This window comes from Mytilus edulis, chromosome 7, assembly GCF_963676685.1.
Source record: "Mytilus edulis chromosome 7, xbMytEdul2.2, whole genome shotgun sequence".
Lineage (NCBI taxonomy): Eukaryota > Metazoa > Mollusca > Bivalvia > Mytilida > Mytilidae > Mytilus > Mytilus edulis.
The window spans coordinates 36,137,086-36,158,166 of record NC_092350.1 but is presented as its reverse complement, the minus strand read 5'-3'; the positions used below and the strand labels follow the sequence as shown (position 1 = coordinate 36,158,166).

The 21,081-nt window shown below is 32.4% G+C and overlaps 1 protein-coding gene across 1 annotated transcript in view; it reads left to right on the top strand.

Annotated features, from left to right (window-relative positions):
- The first annotated feature begins 6,552 nt into the window (after positions 1-6,552).
- LOC139481375 (uncharacterized) overlaps positions 6,553-21,081 on the top strand; it is a 40,774-nt gene continuing 26,245 nt past the window's right edge. The window contains exons 1-4 of the mRNA XM_071264676.1: positions 6,553-6,655; positions 8,912-8,978; positions 9,518-9,628; positions 20,524-20,817. Coding sequence (XP_071120777.1) covers positions 6,575-6,655; positions 8,912-8,978; positions 9,518-9,628; positions 20,524-20,817 — 553 coding nt within the window. The 5' untranslated portion in view covers positions 6,553-6,574. The remainder of the gene's footprint in view (positions 6,656-8,911; positions 8,979-9,517; positions 9,629-20,523; positions 20,818-21,081) is intronic.

Here is a 21,081-nt window from a genome sequence, read left to right as displayed (position 1 = left end):
TATTATTTGTAAAATTTCTCTTTGCTCTTCACAAAAGGCTTTTAAAACATAACCTTTCAACTGTATATTCCGAAAATTTTGTGAAAATCGAAAAGTGGCAATTCTTACCTTTCATACCTTAACTTTCATTGATAAAACATAATATTGACTCGTCCAGTGTCCAGTTTGAAGGTCATTTTACTTACCGTACAATTTCATGCACGTTCTAATTAATCAATAGTCATGTATGAAAAGCATTAACAAGTTTGAAGGTAAACTAATAACAACTTAATCCAATCAAATTGCCTACGATTCAATAACAATGACCAGTCCACATCATAAAAATGTATAGGGGTAAACTGGGTAGGGAGAAAATGTCAGATATATTAAGTTCATTATTTTGCAATAACGAGTAAAAATTTGTTAACCAATAGATTTGTTATAATTTCATAAACATGTCGTTATGTATTGGTATAATTTTTGGATCTTTCATTAGCGTATTTAAGGCTGTAGAAAGTTTGGCCTTTAAAAGTCAACATAATCATTGACTTTATAAAGAAAATTCGCCTTTTTAAAACATTGAATGTTTCACAAATAATACGCGACAACAAAGCAAAATCATTTCTTAAAACACTGCAAAAAAAATAATTCTGATTGATGCAGTGGTATTGTCATAAATTGCACTGGAGTGAACAGTGGTACATCAAACGTCGAATTCCCTCACACAATGTTATCACACACTTATAGTATCGAAGGTGCTCGCAGTTACGTCGGATTGAAGTTGGTCACATAGGTATATGTGCAGTTGCTGCTATGTTTATTGTACGTACAGGCGTTGGAGGCATTAGCCGGGGGGAAAGAGACGATGCGAAAGAGGAACAATGTTATATGTCATGTGTTTATATAATGTTTCGATTGAAGAAATATGTACAATTCAGTAAAATAAAATATTGTATCGCAAGAGAAAATAAGATGTTACTGCGAGCAAATAATCCTATATCTGTGTTTGTCTTGTTTATAGCCTATTGAATTAGAAATTAAATGCTTTAAATTCGGACGAGCAGGGCGAGGGAGAATTTAATAGAAATTGCATGTCATAGAAGGGCATTAAATAAAAGATTTTGCTTGAACTATAAGACATTAAATTCTTTTTGTCTTTATTATCTAGATTCTATTAATTTCTACCTTTTACAATAATTTAATAACAGGCTGTACCTTGTGGCTACAAAACTTGGAAGATGAAATATAGCAGAAAGTCTAATTTCTACTGTTGTTCTAGAATTACATTTGATATTTATGAACCTTAAAATTATAATGTGTTAAAAGGTTATTAATGTATGATTACGGTGGCAGAATGCGGCCATGAAAGAACAATTTTTTATGTTGTTCCCTCAAGATACTACTAGTATGTAAAGAATATATTAATATAATTTTATTGCTATGTTGAAGGAACGAGATAATATCTTGAGGGAACAACATAGCATCTTGAGGGAACGACATATCATCTTGAGGGAAAACATAGTATCTTGAGGGAACGACATAATATCTTGAGGGAACGACATGATATCTTGAGGAAACGACATATCATCTTGAGGGAACGAGATAACTATCTTGTGGGAACGACATATTATCTTGAGGGAACGAGATAACTATCTTGAGTAAACAACATAACATCTTGAGGGAACGACATAGTATATTGAGGGAACGACATAGTATCTTGTGGGAACGAGATAACTATCTTGTGTGAACGAGATAACTATCTTGTGGGAACGACATAGTATCTTGAGGGAACGAGATAACTATCTTGTTGGAACGACATAGCATCTTGAGGGAACGACATAATATCTTGAGGGAACAGCATATTTTTTTTCTTTCATGGCCGCATTCTGCCACCGTATATGATACTGAATTTGCAGACACAAATTAAAATAATATGTGGTCACAGACACCAGTCAAAAATAATATGTGGTCACAGACACCAGTCAAAAATAATATGTGGTCACAGACACCAGTCAAAAATAATATGTGGTCACAGACACCAGTCAAAAATAATATGTGGTCACAGACACCAGTCAAAAATAATATGTGGTCACAGACACCAGTCAAAAATAATATGTGGTCCCAGACACCAGTCAAAAATAATATGTGGTCACAGACACCAGTCAAAAATAATATGTGGTCACAGACACCAGTCAAAAATAATATGTGGTCACAGACACCAGTCAAAAATAATATGACTTCGTAGATACCAATCAAAATAATACGAAAGTACAAAATGTAAAACGTTTAACACGTCATCATCCCATTTAAAAAAATATTGAGGTTAGTAACGAAAGATAAGTAATAAAATTAATGATAAACGTACATTCTGATTTAGCATATTACCCTTTGTAGTCCCAACGTTAAATGTTTCGGTATCATAATATATATTAAAAAGAGAGAACACAGCCTGGTATTGCAATATTGAAATTGGTAACTTGGATCGTCTCCCCTTGAACATAATATTCTTTTCTACACATCTCGAATTGTGATAATTCTATACATGTATCTGTCTTCGTTGGCCTCTGCCTTCGAAATATTTTGTTATTAAATTCTTAATAGGTTAGAGTTTTAGCTAGCTATAAAACCAGGTTCAATCCACCTTTTTCTACATGAAGAAAAAGCCTGTATCAAGTCAAGAAAATGACAGTTGTTATCGATTCGTTTGATTTTTTGAGCTTTTGATTTTGCCATTTGATTAGGGACTTTATGTTTTGAATTTTCCTCCAAGTTCAGTATTTTTGCGATTTTACTTTTTGTTCGACTGGAACAGTTTTGAAATGGCGCTCAAATTTTTGAAAAATTTTGTTATCTTTTTCACGAATATAAGAAGAATTGGATGAACGTCACCTTTTGCAAATTCCGTAGACTAAACACATTTTTATAGTTCGTTCTTATGTCATACTGTTACACCACTGTCCCAGGTTAGGTGAAAGGTTGGGATCCCACTGGAGCCTGTAATTCAGTGGTTGTCGTTTGTTTTTTTATGTTACGTATTTGTTTTTCGTTCATTTGTACATAAATTAGGCCGTCAGTTTTCTCGTTTGAATTGTTGTACATTGTCATTTCGAGGCCTTTTATAGCTGACTTTGTGGTATGGGTTTGCTCATTGTTAAAGGCCGTACGTATATGGTGACATATAGGTGTATTATTTTGGTCTCTTGTGGAGAGTTGTCTCGTTGGCAATCATAGTATTGCCACATCTTTTTTTATAATTAGTACGGTGACCAGACCCAATATTTTTAAAATTTAATCGTCAAATATACTATATGGCTATATCATATATCATTGGATTCGGAAAAATGAGTACTTTTGGAATACCGATGTTGTCAAAAAGAAATGTGGTAACAGTTTTGCATAAATTAAGGTCAAAGATCAACATACTATTTTTTTTTTATCTTTCTGTATCTTAACAATTGAAAGATATCAGCAGCATTTTGTGTTAAATTTCAAATCAATTGAAAATTAATTATCTCGAAAATGTAAAAAAAAAAAAAGGAACATATTACTTAGTAATCGGTTAATTCTGAAAATTGGCGTTTTTCAACACTTGTTCTATTATACAAGATCAATACAAATTCCGTTAAAGTTACAGTAGTTACTTTGCCGGGTGACATTCAACCTCAGTAATAAAAGATAAATGTTGTTTTCAAGTAAAGATCTCTATCCTGAATGTTTATTTTGAAAAAGCTCATGCATGTAATTCATTGCAACCAAAAACCACTAATTAGCTCGAAGAACATTAAAAAATCCAATCAAAATGATCAGAAAACATATTTCATCCAGGAGTATCTTCTGATTCATCTGCCAAGGAATTTCAACATAATTCTTACCCTTGAAAGGAGCAAAGAACCGTACATGTAAGGTTTTGTTGTGAACAAACACTTTTCACATGAAGATTTTCCCTAACATGAACACAAAAGATCCTGAAAGAATTCTGCTGACATATGTCCTTTAAAATAAACGGGGTGTAATGAAATAATTAATTTTCGCCAACCGTATTCTAAAGGTGTCGAAACAGGGGGTGTAGCAATGTTTTATGCGGTCAAAATTTCCGCTTCACAGAGAGGTAACCTGACTAGACATACTTTTTTACTGGTGGGAAGCTTGACTCGAATTTTATTAATATCGTGATGGAATGATTTAAACGAGAAAACTAACGGCCTCATTTATATAAAAAATGAACGAAAAACAAATATGTAACACATAAACACATAAACAAACGACAAACATTGAATTACAGGCGCCTGACTTGGGACAGGCACATACATAAATAATGTGGCGGGGTTAAACATATTAGCGGGATCCCAACCCTTCCCCCTAACATGGGACAGTGGTATAACAGTACAATATAAGAACGAACTATAAAAATCAGTTGAAAAAGGCTTAACTCATCAGATGGACAAAAATACAATTGGACGTAGCCGGGTACTTGTACATCCAAACAACAAAAAGACACTAGGAACAGATCTGAGAGTACTCGCAGTTATCTGACAGCTAGTTCAAAGCCATCAACAACTAATAAATCATTCATGTGAGACTAAACGAGCAATCCGTACACTTCCAACTGCGCCTACAACTCGCATGCATGTGTCATTTGTTTGCAATAGTGAACACACAGAACAATCACACCCGTATTAGAGATCCTTAGGATTATTCTGTCGCTCTTTCCCTTTTCTGTTAACTTCATGTCAAAGTATAAGGCATTAATTATCATACGAGTATTGGCCCTTGGTGAGTGTTAAGCAAGTTACAACAGTCATTAACATTATTGTCTGAAATAACTTCGACAATTTCGGATTTACAAACGTTCCAGCTGAGTAAAGCTCACTATAAGGTGGAATCATAGAGGATTTGTCATAGTTTTGAAAAAGAAAAACTACCAAAGAAATTAGGGAAAGCCTGTTGGTTTTCTTTAACAGAAAGAAACTTCTTCCAGTCAGTATCCTTCTCCCTTCAATAATCTGATACACTTTGGTTGAAGGTGTACTCTTTGTGCGGCTTTCCTTTTCAACAGACAATTTTATTGAGCTTTTCATGTCGTAGCGGTAAAAATATGTCTGCTACTGTGTGCGCTAGCGAAAAGCATTGGGTCATATTTTTATAATAGTCACCTGCAAGGTCACCATTATTTTTGCTTTTTTGTTATCATCAATACATTTAAGCAATGCCATACCACCTCTCAGACTGGTGTAAGTTGTGAGTGATGGGCCAAAGGAAGGTAGGGAAAGTGCACACGAGGCATCAGAATTGAATTGGTTCACCAAATCAGGTTCAACAAACGACCCATACTCTACAACACATTGATGGCAGATTCCATCATTTAGTCTTTCAACAGAACTAAAAAAACAACGTTTACTCTTTACAGTAAAGGAGGTGACTGATTCAGTACTTATCCTCTGTCATACGATACAGTTTTCAAAATTAAAAGCCATATGTTGCCTATTTTAACTACTAGAACCTAATCGTAAAGGACTTCCTAGTTCAAACATTTTCCAGATAACTAAGTGTCCAAATTCAGACTTGGTTCTTAATTTTTAAATGTATAAAAAGAAAAAAACCCATATCAAATAAACATACGAAAATATGAAATCTTTTAAAAAGACATAAAAAAACACGATAACCAACACGAAATGGGACCATAAACTATCAAAAAAAAAATCGAATTGAACAAATGTTAGCAATGAAAAATCGTTGTGATACAAAATATCATTTATAGATTAAAATAATAGTATCGGTCCGGTTCAATTTTTTTTACAAGTCGAATTTCAAGTGGAAAACCTGTATCTTCAATTTGTAGTGTATATTTCGGTTCAATGCACAAGTTGAAATAAAGCTTATGAGATAAATAATTTTGAAAGTGTTGTTCAATAAAGGTTTGAAATATCATATAAATGTTGTTTATTTTACATTTTGCGTAAAAATAAATGATGAAAATGAATTGAAACGTACTCTGTTAAATGCAAAATATTCGTAGTATTCAATTTTTACAAAAACTCCTCAATAACAGATTAATTTTGCTAAACTTTGTTTGAAATTGTTAAAATAATGTGTTACAACAATGTATATAATAACAAAAAGCATATCCCGAATGTTCTTTTAGAATGTAGGCCAACAATCTTTTGAAAGTATTTTTTTTCTTTGAAGTAAGGGAACGAACTTCAAAGCCCATTTTACAAAAATTGCACCGTACGATTTTTTGACGACAAGTCAAAATGTGAAGGGTAACCTTTGAACTACCAATACTGTGATTTACAGCCGTATAGTCCAAATGACGATTAAACTCCTTAAATAAGCGACTTTTCCTTACTTGGTCACCGTACTAAATGGTTTACAATATCTGAATCTAATGAATTTGTGAATAAATCTATCAAAAGTCTGCGACCAACTCAAAATTTCATGTGCAGGACAAGCATAAAATTAGCAATTAATTAACTTTCTTTAAAATTAATATGGCATAACAAGGGTATTACTTGTAGCCACGACATTTTAATATTTTCATTTGATCAGCAATTCTGACGTCATCATACAAATGTATTCTATTTATAACTATAACATGAACTTACTCAAACACACCGAACGATTGATTCGAGTACACAACGTAAACGACAAGGACATGGCTCACAACTTTATTTTGGTATGTTACATCGTTCATACATTTCAATAGGTTTGGTGATATATTATGATACATCAGCGTGGCTTTGTTTTCACATTGTAATTCATTATTAAGAATAAATAGGTTTAAATTTCATGCAATTTGAATGTGCTAACGTGCAGAATCATTATGTTATAATTATTTGGAATATAAAATGTGGCTTTGATATTTTTGGCATTTTTTCTTGAAAATTATAATATGTCCAATGATAAAAATGATCAACAAGACAAGAAGTGCACATACGTACATAAGTCGCGTATAAATTGCCGAAATCGTCAGTCTGCTAATTTTTGAAGTTACTGCCCTTAAATGACTATTTTCCCCACTTTTGGAATATTTGTCTATTATGGTGATTAATTAAGATAGTTTATTCTCATAAAACCATGCAAGTACAAAGGTTACAGAGAAGTTAAAAAATAATATACATAAAAATAAAAAATGCATTAAAAATTTATAAAATTCAAAATTTCGGATGAGATAACATATAAAAGAATATATATATAGACTTATATAGTCAAATGTAAAAGTTGAAATTGTATAAAGAAATACTTTCTATAAGTATAAATATGGTAAATAAATTATGGTTGTTAAGAAGGAGTGAGCTTACTTTTAATACATCTTATAAAATTGTAGAGGTTTCTTAGTGTCTTTGGGTTTTTTGAATTAAACAGTTTGTTGAATGTAATAATGTTATGTCTTGGTATTAGTTCATTTGGAATAAATCTTCTTCTTTCATCTTGTAAAGCTGAGCAAACAAAAATATAGTGGTATTCGTCTCCGATATCTCTTTTCGTACATATTGAACATTTTCTATCACTTCTGTCAATGTTATGCCATCTCCCCTTTTCTATTGGCAGTGAATGATTCGATGTTCGGAATTTACAAAGTGCATAAATATCTCGGTCATTTATGATGTTGAAATAAATCTCAAATTCAAAATGTTCCTTAAAGAGCCTATAAGTAATGCATTTTGATGTGTTCTGAATAGCTGAATTCCAAATTTGTTTAAACTGGTCAATTAATCTAAGTTTGATACTTTTTGGTAACCATTTGGTGAGGTCTGTATTTTGCACATAAAATAAGTTTGAAAATCCGGCTTTGTCCAATATATTTTTAATGTTCTTTATCCATAAAATATCATCATTGTTTGTGTGATATCGGGAATATACAAATTTACATAAGAATGATGATAACTTATTTTCATCTATAAGCAGCCTGTACCAATATGATATCTTTCGGCATTTAATGCTTATTTCCAATGGGTATCGTCCAGTTTCACCGTACACAATCATGCTTGGGGTAGATCTCTTGAGGTGTAGTAAATGCTTTAAAAATTTGAGATGAACTTGTTCAATAATGTCATTTTTTCAAAATCCCCATACTTCACATCCGTATTAAAGAATTGGTTTTACCAGTTTGTCAAATAACTCTAATTGGCATTCAATTGATAAATTACACTGCCTCCCTTTTTTAATAACGTTGTACATAGCTTTTGTTGCTTTTTCTGATAGTCTTTGCTTTGCTTTATTGAAGGTTCCAGATCTGGTTGACAATAGTCCAAGCTAGTTAAATTCTTTCACTATTTCAATTTCATTTTCTTCATAAATGAAATTAATATTATTGTATATATTATAATAAAGTGATAGCTAAACCAGATAAATAAAATTTACAATTAACAATTTAAAGTGATTATCCACACAAAATCTACCAATAAGCCAAAAAGGCCGATTCCTTCAGTCGACTCCTTATTGGAGACACTGTATATATAATTTGTATATCTTTATTCATATAAACCAAAATCCATGGTACAGAGATATATTATAAACATTAATAATATAACGTACAAATGTATAGTCAGAATTAATACAAATGCATGATCTACAACTAGAAAAAAAAATCCCAGCTGCTTGTAATATAAAAACACATTGTGTATGTATACAATATTATATATGTTTCCCCTTAGAGTTTATGAAAGTATTTACCATTTGTGTTGTTGCTTTGTTTGCCTATCTGTACCTAAGACTTGTACTAAATAAATAGAAACTTTAAAAGTAAAAAATGAACAGCAGGAAGAGATCTACAAATACGTCATCAAGACTAAAATTGTCTAATTACTTTAATATTTGTTTTTGATAAAATGTGGCCATTGTTGTAGATGTCGGTGAGCAACATATTTTCATATAGGCTCCTTGGTTTCACTTAAATAATTCGTAACAAAATATCATTGTTTTTTAACAGCTGCTACATATAAGTGTGTTATTGTGTGTGTTGGTAGATCTGACGTCAGCCCATGGTGCAGACGATGGTAAATAATTACACGCTATTAAAAAATGCATGTAATCATGTATAAAATGTGATTATAATACCAAAATTACATATATTTTAATTTATACATGAAAAATGTACCTTTTCAAAGAAACAAAATACAAAACTGAAAGAGCAATAACTGATTTTAACTGATCTTGCATATGTTTCTATAACAAGTTTTAAATGTAAGTAAATGATCTAAAAATACATATATTCTATTGAGACTGCATGGTTGCATGTGCGTTCTTCAGTATATGAACTGGCAAATACAAACTCATTTAAGAAAACAAGGTTTTTAAAAGTATAAATTAGTTTAAAAGGGCATTAGGTGTCAAATTCATGTTCACCGATTTGACGCAAATTCTCATATTTGATTTTATAACATACAAGAGACATAAAAAGTCTAAAATAAACAATTCACAATGCAGAACTCGATAATAAGTACCAACATTTCGTGTATACTTTAGTCTAGACGCCAACTAAAAAACGCGTTAATTTCATTCACTTACAATTTATGTTGGTTTTTTTCTATTTCAGCCAACCCTTGCACTAGTTCACATTGTCAAAATGGTGGCACGTGTAGACCAGACGGTCAAACCTTTCGTTGTGAGTGTCACGAGGGATATGGTGGAGATTTTTGTAACCTTGGTTAGTATAATATTCAGTAACTACTTCCGGTGTATTAAATGTCACAAGTTTTGTCGGTATTCTATTCTATTCTATTTTATTCTATTTTATTCTATTCTATTCTATTCTATTCTACCATATAGAGACCGCCTTTATCAAATTGAAGATTATGTCACAGGAGGAAACTTACTACAAGACATAGATTTAGCATGTTTCTCTATTGTCATAAAAATTCATAATATCTAATAAAATTAATAGAATTAGGTAACAAAGTCCTTATATTTCAATAAAGTAACTTTATTTGTTAATGGAAAATTGTTTTAATGTTAATTAGGCTTAAATTAAAAATTGTTTGCTTTCCTCTCTCTGTAATTAAAGTACGATAACTCTGGTCAATTTTTCTAACATTCAATCATTATAGGAAGATGATATAGTTCTGTTTTCATTTATAGTCTTTTTCAGAAAAGTTCTAATTGTTTTGGGTAGGTCCCAATTACAATTTTACAATCTAGCATTCGGCATCAGTTAGAAGCTTCTGGAATAAAATGGTGGCTATGGTGTACTGTTTTGTGTTTGTGTTAGGCGTTATTACACTTCTTTCATGTATTTGTCTTAATGGATCGAGTAAAGCAGATAAGTTACATCAGCTTTCTGCTTCATTTGAGTTCTGGCATAATGGTATACACCATACCGATCTTAGAAACAAATGCCTTTACGAGTAGAATGACAAATGCTGTCGGACAGTTTTTGATGCATACCACAAGTTGAAACAGTGTATTCTTGACAGCACAATTAATGTTTTTCACCAGCATATTGTACCTCAAATTAAAAGTAAAAAAAAAAGTGTTTTTTTTAATAATTTCCAGGATATGGCTTTAATAGAGAGCAATTTCATGAATACTGAGAAGATACTTTTTCTGTGACATAGTCACTTGTTTCAGAATATTTCCTCCTATATACCTTAATGGTATATTAAGGTATAACAAAGGAAAGTTTTATTCTGTAACGAGTGCCTGTGATCTGTGATTTAGAGCAGTTTGACAATTGTCTCATCGCTCTAAGAAAGTTAGTGATGATAAAGGCAGATTTGACCTTGCTTTTTTTTTTACGTATAAACACGGTATGAATACATACAGATAACAAAAAAAATATTTATAAGATAACAAAATAATTCTTTACTAGAACACACCCGTATATCGCGGGTCCGTGACTGAATTAAAGTATATAACTATGCGCAAGCCTTATTTTAGTATTAGTATTGTCATCTGATAAAGTCATGCTAATTATAAGATACACAGTTTTAAATTCTCCCTCATAAATTCGTCCGAATTTAAAACATTTCTAATCTATCTACATGGCGAAATAAGAGGCAAGTCAAAATGTAGGTTTGGTTTGCTCGCAGTAACTTCGATGTAACAAAGGAAAAAATAAAAACAAAAATGTTGTATGAGGATTATATACCAAGATTCAGAGAAACAGCCATCTGAGATTTTAAAGTGTCTTTTATATACCCATCCTTGGCTTTATCAGAAGCCCATCTACCATGAGCTTTAAGTAACCTATCAGATACGCCTCGATTTGCGCCAGTGGAAGCACCACCACTTCTTAAACTATGTAGCCCAAACTTGGACTTATCTATACCAATGTCTGTCAAACTCTCTAACAAAATCTCCCTAGCTCTAGTATATGACAATGGATTATTTATACTGCATAATTTATAAACAGCTTTTGATTTTAAGTAAGAAAGCGCTCTAAAAATATAATTATCTGAATGCAAATTCAACTGGGCTAAATCGATGTACCTTTTCAACCAAAGAACTGGACATAAATCTGTACCTGTAGCAGCTATAATAACAGAATTGCCTCTTCTATATAAATCAGTTTTACTTTTCTCAATACACATTTTTATATAACTGTCATAGAATTCAATATTGCTCATCTTGATATTGGCCAATTCGCTATACCTCAAAAACCCAGAAAAACCTAAAAGAAATAAAACTACCACTCTCAGTTTCTTAAGATCAGAAGAATCTCCAAATTTCAAAACAATTCTATTTAATATATCAGGCGTAATTGGCTCTTTTTTAATTATAGGTTTGCTTAACAGTCTCCTACCACCTTCGTAAATAAGACCTAGAAATTTATCTGAACAAGGATTATGTTTGAAATGAAAATCATGGAACCATTTAATTGCATAAAAACTAGAATCTAAAATTGCGACACTGGATCCCTGTTGAATAAGTCCTCCTAAATACAGCGAAACTGTTGTGATCGTCGCAGGTAAACACTCAAGCGAACATGTATTACACCACTTTTCAAACTTCTTAAAATAGCACTTGTATTTCTTAATGGTAGCACTGGATCTCGCTGATTCAACGAAAGATGGCAAATCTCGAATGACACTGGCGAATCTCGAATCATTAGTATACTAGGTCTCAAATTGTTTCCATTGATCTGGAAAACAAATAGTATAATGAATACTAAGCAAAAATTGTTTAATATGAATTTACGTATATATATATACATGTAACAAAACAAACATTGCGGCATTTTACCTCGCAATTCATATTTATAAACTGTGGCATTCAACCCTCACAGTATAAAAGTTCATACAGATGTTAAACATCATAACTGCGGCATTCAACCATCGCAGTATCTCAAAATCAATTTCATACAAAAGTTATACACACATATTATATCTTAACTGCGGCATTCACTCTTCGCAGAAATAACTATACTATAAATTGAAACGTTTTCTACAGCTAAAACTGTCCAATATACATCACAATGTTAATATCGAGAGAAATCTAGTAACAATACATATACATTGCTGTTAAAAGGTTTCTGTGCGAATATACTATTTTCTTGCGAACCTTTTGTGAAAAAGTTCATAGGTTTTACATACTCTCTAAAATCTATAATAAAATCTTTAAATTTGTCTGTAAATCTATCGACTAAAATCGGCCAAAACAATGCTGATTTCCATTTTGGTACAACCAATGTACCTCTAGCTCCACATAACTGCATATGGTTTAAACACTTACTAACTAAATGGACTGGAGGAACTAACCAGTTATTATGGCCAGACCAATCATATGCGAAAGCATCCACCCCCGAGGTATCCGGTGTAAAGTATTTAGAATTAAAAAATTCTACTTTACTATTTTTAGAATCCGCAAAACGATCACATGTGAATGGCCCCCACAATGAACTAAAATACGTAAAAATATGCGTTGAAACGCCCCAATCATCATAATCAAAGATTTTACTTAGATAGTCTGCGTAATAATTCTCATCTCTGGGAATCCATTCAAGTTCTAAGAAAATATCACAAGATAAACAAATGTGGAATATACTTAAAGCGATTTCCTGCAACTCCATTTTCATGCTACCCTTTTTAACAATATGTACAACGTTTTGGTTATCAGTATACAACTTGACAAATTTTCCTGCTAATTCAGACTTAAAACATGAAATATTGTTTTCTACAGTTTTTAGCTCTCTCCATGTAGAACTTTTGTCTCGATCAAGAACATCAAACATAAAATGTACAATTTTGTTATCATTTGAAATAAACCCTGCACCAGCGTACTGACTAGCATCAGTAAATATTACACGCTGAGGCATTCTATTCATAGGTACAATTCGTTTGAAAGACAATGACTCGCACTCAAAATACCAAAACTTTAACTCTTCTAAAATATAATCATTTACTAGAATTTTCTCATCCCATGAATTTCTACAACATACTAACATATGCATGTGCTTTGTCATTATCTGGCAAACATTACCAAGTGCGGGAATCATGGATATAATTTTTCCGCATATTTTTGCTATGTTTCGACAAGTAAAATGCGTATTACCTTCAACTAAATTAGAAATAGCCTCTTTTAAGGTTCTTAATTTTTTGGTCGATATTTCTAAAGTACAATCTTTAAAATTCCAAACAAAACCCAACCATTCAATCACTTGGACTGGTTCCCATACACTCTTTTCTGTATTAGCAATAAAACCGGAAAGCAGTAAATCTTTTTCGACTATTATTGATATTTTTGAACAAGTTTCAAAATTTTCAGCAATTCCCATACCGTCGTCTAAATAAACTACCATAGGGAATCCTAATGATCTCCAATATTTAACTAAAACACGTACGGTCTTTGTAAATACATGACCAGCCGATGAAAGTCCAAAAGGTAAAACTGTAAAATTAAAATATCTAGCCGTATCGCCATATTTCCAAGAGAATCCCAAATATTTTTGATGATCGGGGTGAATGTCCAAATGATGGTAACCAGACTTCATATCAAATTTAAACCCAAAACTGTTAGAATTGACAAAATTTAAAGCTTCTTTTACTCCTTCGAATTTTACTTTCTGTTTTTCAACAAATTTATTAATATGTCTTAAATCTAAAACTAGCCTTTCTTTTCCTGAACTATTAACCGAAACAGTAAGTGGATTAACCACAAATGTGCATTTTACTTCTGTTATACAATTTTTTGATAAAAGTTCCTGAATAGAATTTTCAACAAACTCTGAATGCTGTAAGGCTGATCTATTATTTTTGAGAAAAACAGAAGGTGGATCACTAAAAAATGGAATTCTATAACCAAAATCAATAACGTTCATAATAAAATCATTAGCATGAAGTACATTTTTCCAATATGATGAATGTTTTTTCAAATTGCCTTTAACATTTACAAGATTTTTGCCAGATTTTTTCCTCATAATTGTTACCAAATTCAAATAAATACTCAACTTCGTCAGTTTCTGTGCTGTTACTGTGTCTTTCCTGTGTGTTGATCCTGCTGGAACTTTGGTGCACTAAAAGTGGCTGTAGGGGTACTTCTTTGGGGACAGTTCCGTGCGAAATGCCCGGGTTGATTGCAGTAGAAGCACTTGTATGTTTCTTTGACTCCGTCTGTACCACCGACTTGGCTAAGGCCACGAAAAAAGCTTCTGGAATTAAATTTTCCTCGACTGGAACCACTGTTTGCAGCATCGGGTTTATTGTACGGCTTATAGTTTCTTTTTCTAGCAGCCCTAGAAATAGCAGCGCGTAAATCACTAGCATCTTCTTTATTTTCTGCCAACGGACTATCCAAATATTCCTTTACTGTGTCCCAACCGTGTTTATCCGCTATCTTAAGGATCTTATTCCGCTTTCGAAGTACTTCTTTCTCCTAGGAAATGATACTACTAACTTCTGTAACGTTGCCCAACTTTATACAGCTTTCAATGGCGGAAAGTTTATCCAAGCGTTCGGAATTAAACGAATGTTGAATCTTTATTCCTTCGCTCTTGAATGTGAATTCTGTTTGTTCGACACCGGTTGCCTTTGTACTTTTGCCAAACCGAGCTTCAAAATGGTTAATCATCGACTCTTTCTGTTTCTCTAATGCGTTGTTTAAAGCTGAAGTGAAAAGCGAAATGACCCCATCGGTAGTCAACTCTGTATCATGATGATCTTCACCAGTAGCGTTATGGTCTTGTTCAGAACCCGTGTCGGACATACTATGCAGAACGTGTTGTTACTTTGAAGTTACTGTGAGAACCTCGATACAAATTATCCAAGTATCGGACTTATATACCCCACCCGTATTCCCGCCTATGAAATGCTCGTGCAGTACTCACTAAAGACTTATATATAGATACTATCCAACCAGTTCTTCAAACTTGTTTTACAACTTGTCCTACAAACCACAGTTACTAAAGATAGAAATAGATAAGGGAAAACCCCAAATATAACGGAATAGAAATAAATTTCTCTGCTTTCAAATCTTTCTGTTTGAACCCGTCAAACTGGAACTTATCAATTATTGATAATATTAATTATTTGGAAAACAAAAGGTCCTGGAATGGAGTATTTTTTAATCAACAGCATTGTCCTATATTAGTTATAAATATTGAATTCTTTGATTCGCTGTTTTACGTCATGCCCGCTAACAAATTGAAAACTGTACCTATACGCCTTATTTTAGTCCAGATTTTTAGTATTCGTATTGTTATCTTAGAAAGTCTAACTGATTAAAATACTACAATAGGTAACAATTTGACAATTAGGTAGTGTCAACCCTGTGATTATGACCCGTGTAATACTATATAGCATATTAGTCCTGAATACACCGTTTGGTGGTGCTCCTGTCAGATGCGGAACGTACAGCCATGATAAGGTAATCGGTAACAGGCGAATATACTATTGGTATCGGTATCGGACTCGACCCGGAACTTCCTAATTATTGGCAATATTAATTACGTGGAAAACAAAAGGGCCTGGAGTGGTTTAATTTTTAATCTACACCTTTGTACTATATTAGTTATATATAAAGTTGAATTTTTTGATTCGTCGTTTTTATGTGATGACGGCTGACAAATTGGACCTCGTAATTTTTGTATTATAGATATTGGTATATATTAATTTTAAACATTTCAAAACAAATAAAAGAAATTATAGATATACATTAATTTCTTTAATAAACTAATGAAAAAAACGAGTATCTAGTACATTACAGATTTTGTAACGATTTTAAATTCAATAAAAAAAACTATATCTATAAGATATAATTATAACCATGTTCAAGGTAGACAATCAACTTACTGACTTTATGAAATTAAACATAGACTCATAGTTCAAAGGAATATAACTCTTGTATACAAATGACACATCAATCGAGTTATTTAGCTGCGAATTCAAGGAAGATTCTAAATTATCAATATAACCACAAGTTGTTAATCTATAGATACTGACGACTAATGAATTCTAACCACAGTAAATAATATTTCTTTGAAATTGTTTAACACTAACTCAGAAAAATGCTTGAACTACTTGACTTTCAAAGCTCATAATTAACGTGTTTACACACTGATATAAATATGGTTGTTAAACATTACAAACCTGTAATCGTATAAGACACTATCCACCTCGTGCGCTTGCATTAACTTATCCAAAAATATATTTATTTCAAGCCTAAATATTTCGACATGTTGTTTACATTTAATAAATTTTAGAATCACAATTTCCGGTTAAGATTTGACTAAATACCAAATTCCTTATATTGTCAGGTAAATATGCCAAATTAGATTGAAAAATGTACAATTTTTTAAAAATGCGAAGAATTAAAAAACAAAAAAGTTAAATATTTTTTATAATAAAGTAAGATGTTGTAATTGAGTTAACGTTAATATCGATGCTTTGAAATTGAAGATTTGAAAGAGTCTACTGATGTGCAATTTACAATTTTATCCGGTAGTTTGTTCCAGTCCGTAATAGTTCTTGGAAAATAGGATTCTTTTCTGTACTGTGTTTTGCAGGATGGAATTTGGAAGCTGTTTGAATTAGAATGTCTTGTTTGTCTTTTTTGTGGAATTAATTTATTATTTTTAGGAATTGCAACCTTTTCGCGTTACCAATCTGGAGTCTTTTCTTTTGTCAGTGAGACTGCGCCATTCAAAAGAAAAGATGTTATAACATGTTACCAACGCTTGAGGTGTTTCTGTATTTGTTGGTAACAAAACGCGCAGCCCTCCTTTGAACTTTTTCAATGCTATCTATGTCTTGTTGTAAGTATGGATCCCAAACAGAGCAAGCATACTCTAGTGATGGTCTTACTATGGACTTATATGCTTGCTTTTTAATGGATGTTGAACTTATGTTCAGGTTCCTCCTAAGAAAGCCTATTGTGCTATTAGCTTTCTTGCATATGTTGTTTATATGCAAATCCCATTTAAAAGGTTGGATCTGATGGTGACCCCCAGATATTTTGTTGTTGTTACATGTTCCAATGAATGATTGTGTAATGTGAAGTTAAATGTGATTGTTTTTTTTTTATTTCTGGTGACTGAAATTACATTACACTTATCTGGGTGGAATGCCATTTTCCAAGTAGTTTCCCACGATGCCAGTTTGTCAAGATCTTTTTGTAATGTTGATGCATCGGAATTTGACAAATAAACTATTGTGTCGTCTGCAAATAAACGTACTGTGGATGTTAGACCAGTTGGAATGTCATTACTATAGTACAAGAAGAGGCTTGGTCCAAGAACTGACCCCTGAATGTAAAAAACATTCTGTCAGTAACATTTACAAATGATATATCTGTCGGTAACTACTTTCAATGTTAATGATCCGAAGGACAAACTTTTTTTAGAGATAAACTGATGCATATAATTACTTATTTCGATATGCATATTTGTTGATAAAAACTTAAAGTATCCGTATCATTTCTGTCATTTTGACATCAGATGGCAGGTTACTGTAACAAACAAAGAAAACTGGCAATTATATGACACAAATTGTATTGGCGCTTAATGCTTTGAAGTGAGAATTAGGAATCCGAGCAGTACGAGGCATTATTTTCTATGTTCAAAAGACACCTAAAACACCAATTGGACTATTATAAATTATACTTCGAAGAAGACCAACAAAATCACGACCAACAAGGAAAAATGTCAAACAGACTAATAACAGCCTACAAAACACTCTAACCATAGATATAAAAGTAAAGACTTAAAAACATAGCTCCACCAAAAAACAAGGTGTTCTCCGGTGCTCTAGAAGGGTAATCAGGTGTGATCTGGGTCCACATGATTTGGCACCCTTCAAGTTAATTATAGCAAGAACACATTCGATGACAGGTCTCATTCATTGGGCAGCAGTCCTTTTGCGCCAATTGCTGTTTTTCAGGGGTATCATTTGCGCCAAATTTTATTTTCAAAATGTATCAATTGCGCCAATATTCGGAACTCATTTGCGCCAATTTACCTGTACATATATCTATCATAAATATTAATGATTACTATATATGTATTCTTATTTTTGCCCCAAAAAGTATCACATGTTAAGAGATATTTCACCATAAAGACGAGTTTCTGAAGAGAATTAAATGACTTAAGCAGCATTAGACAGTCAATGTACAGAGAGAGAATAAAACGTATTGCTTTGCTTAACAAAGATATGCCAATATAGAAAATAGAAGTTTTTGCTCTTTATGTTTTAGCCACAAATGTTGGTGGCACAGAGCTTTGTTCCCACCATGCGTATGGGCTTTATTATTATTATTATGAACTATTATTAACTTTTTTATGGATTTTTGGACAATAAAAAGAAGTTAAAAGCTACTACATACATTAAATTGGGAAGTACCCATGCAGCAGCAGTAATAAAAACATATGTTTCAGAAAAGGAAACATGTGCCGTGTTACACTGCCGGTTCCAAGTCCGAATAAAGGAGTAAGGAAGTAATTTTCTTTTAACTGGCGCAATCGTATGTTTTATTTTTGGCGCAAATGAAACCATCTAATTTTAAAACATGTGGCGCAAACGTAGCATTTGAGAAAAAAGTTGTGGCGCAAAAGGACGCATTTTTGGCGCAAACGGATCTCTCCCATTCATTGATGGTGTCAACGTATATTTGTTCCGCCTAACAGAAGTTCCAATGGAAACTTTGTTATAAATATTGTCATAATATCTATTCCTGTTGGAACAAATATTCTATACCATTTATTCCGTTAGGAACATATACTGTAATATTTATTCCTGTGGAAATAATATTCCAGAATATATTTTCCTTTTGGAACTTATATTATGAAGGAACTTATATTCCGTGACAATGGCATTGATTTAATAAAAAAAAATGGAATTATGGGTACAACAATTGGAACATATATCTGGTCATCTGTGACACAGATACTTCCATAATGGTCAACCAAAATTATGATAGTTCGAAGGGAAACTTACCACTAAGTACGCGAGTTTCAAAGACTTACGGATAAGCGCCAAACCTGTATCCAGGAAAATAATTATAGAAAACAGAAGCTCTATTATTCGGTATCAACTGTTAGATTAAATACGCAATGTACTGCTTCAAGCAAATGGTAAGTGCAAAATAGGAAAGTTGTACTCATCTATCCTGTTGTAAAATTTAGTTCTCAACCGATCCTCTTTTCAATTTTTAAATTTAAGTCAGGATATCAGTCAGACGTCATTTTGTCTTTTGTTATTTCGATGCCTTTTATAGCCAAATATGCTTTATGAGTTTTGCTAATTGTTGAAGGCAATTCGGTGTTTGATTGTCTCAATGTCGATCATACCACATCGTATTTCTATATTAATTGTATATTTTGGATCATTTATTTCATGTTCGATTGAATAAATGCGTAATACAAATGCATTACAATTATAGTTTAAAGGGTATATAAACTGGACTAGTACATATTTGTTTAGGGGCCAGCTGAAGGACGCCTCCGGGTGAGGGAATTTCTCGCTACATTGAAGACCTGTTGGTGACCCTCTGTTGTTGTTTTTTATTTGGTCGGGTTGTTGTCTCTTTGACACATTCCCCATTTCCATTCTCAATTTTATTCAAATGTTTGGTATACTATTGCACGATGAAAGAAATCAGATCTTTGAGATTTTCTGGTATCCATCTATTTCTCAAAGCTGAAAAAAAAATTAGTAAGTTTCACAAGCACTTGCACGCCCGTATGTGATTGCTGATAAAATAGAAATAGATGTTAGTAATTTGGAAAGAGTTTTTGAAAGTCTCAGTAATATAAATTTGTTTGTATGGACACTTGTGTAATTTGGGTATCCAGCACAGTGCAGAAAAATCCAGTTCCTCTTCGTTGTTGAAATTTCAAAAGAAAATAGAACAGACTTAATATGATTGTTCATGATTTCCTTTTTGGTAAATGTCGAGAAAGTAAATGTTGGGTTTCCAAGTGAATTTGCAATACCTTATCCCTTTATCAATTAGTTTATGTAATGTGATTTACAAAAAACAAACTACAACGTAAATTGTTTGTGCTTTCTGCAGGAACAACAGCATATTTGTTATTAAAGTAGGACAAGTTACCCCAACACTAGAATCTGCAGTGAGGGGTTGTATGCGTGAATTTATAATGACTTGTATTTTCAGATCAGCCAGTAATTCATCATAATCTTGTGATTGGTGATAATGTTAAACTTGAGTGCTATACAAATAGAAGTTTGCCCAAACCGTTAGAGGTTGAATGGTTTAAATCTGTAGACGGAAACAATACACGTGTCAATCTAACAGCTGATGTCACTAAATATGCCGGTGGAACACTATCTAAACGCAGCCTGACAATATATCGTACCAGCTTTGATGACACTGCTGGTTATTCCTGTCGGACCAATAATACGGCCTTTGAAGTAAACCAAGAATTCCATCACGTCACAGTTGAAGGAGGTATAAATAAATAGTTAGATCGATATATGTTTCACCAATCAAAGTGAGTTAAATCATGCAATTGTTTGTAATATATATTTTTTCAACAAAAAAAATATGCTATATAAATGAAAAACACGTATTGTTAAATTAAATTATTAAAAACCTTCTAGGGAATGTTTCTGTAGTTGTGCAACTTGAGTCATAAAAGAGTTACGACCACTTACCAACTTTGGTTACACATACAAATATACAGTCAAATCAAAATTTTGTAATCAATTAAAA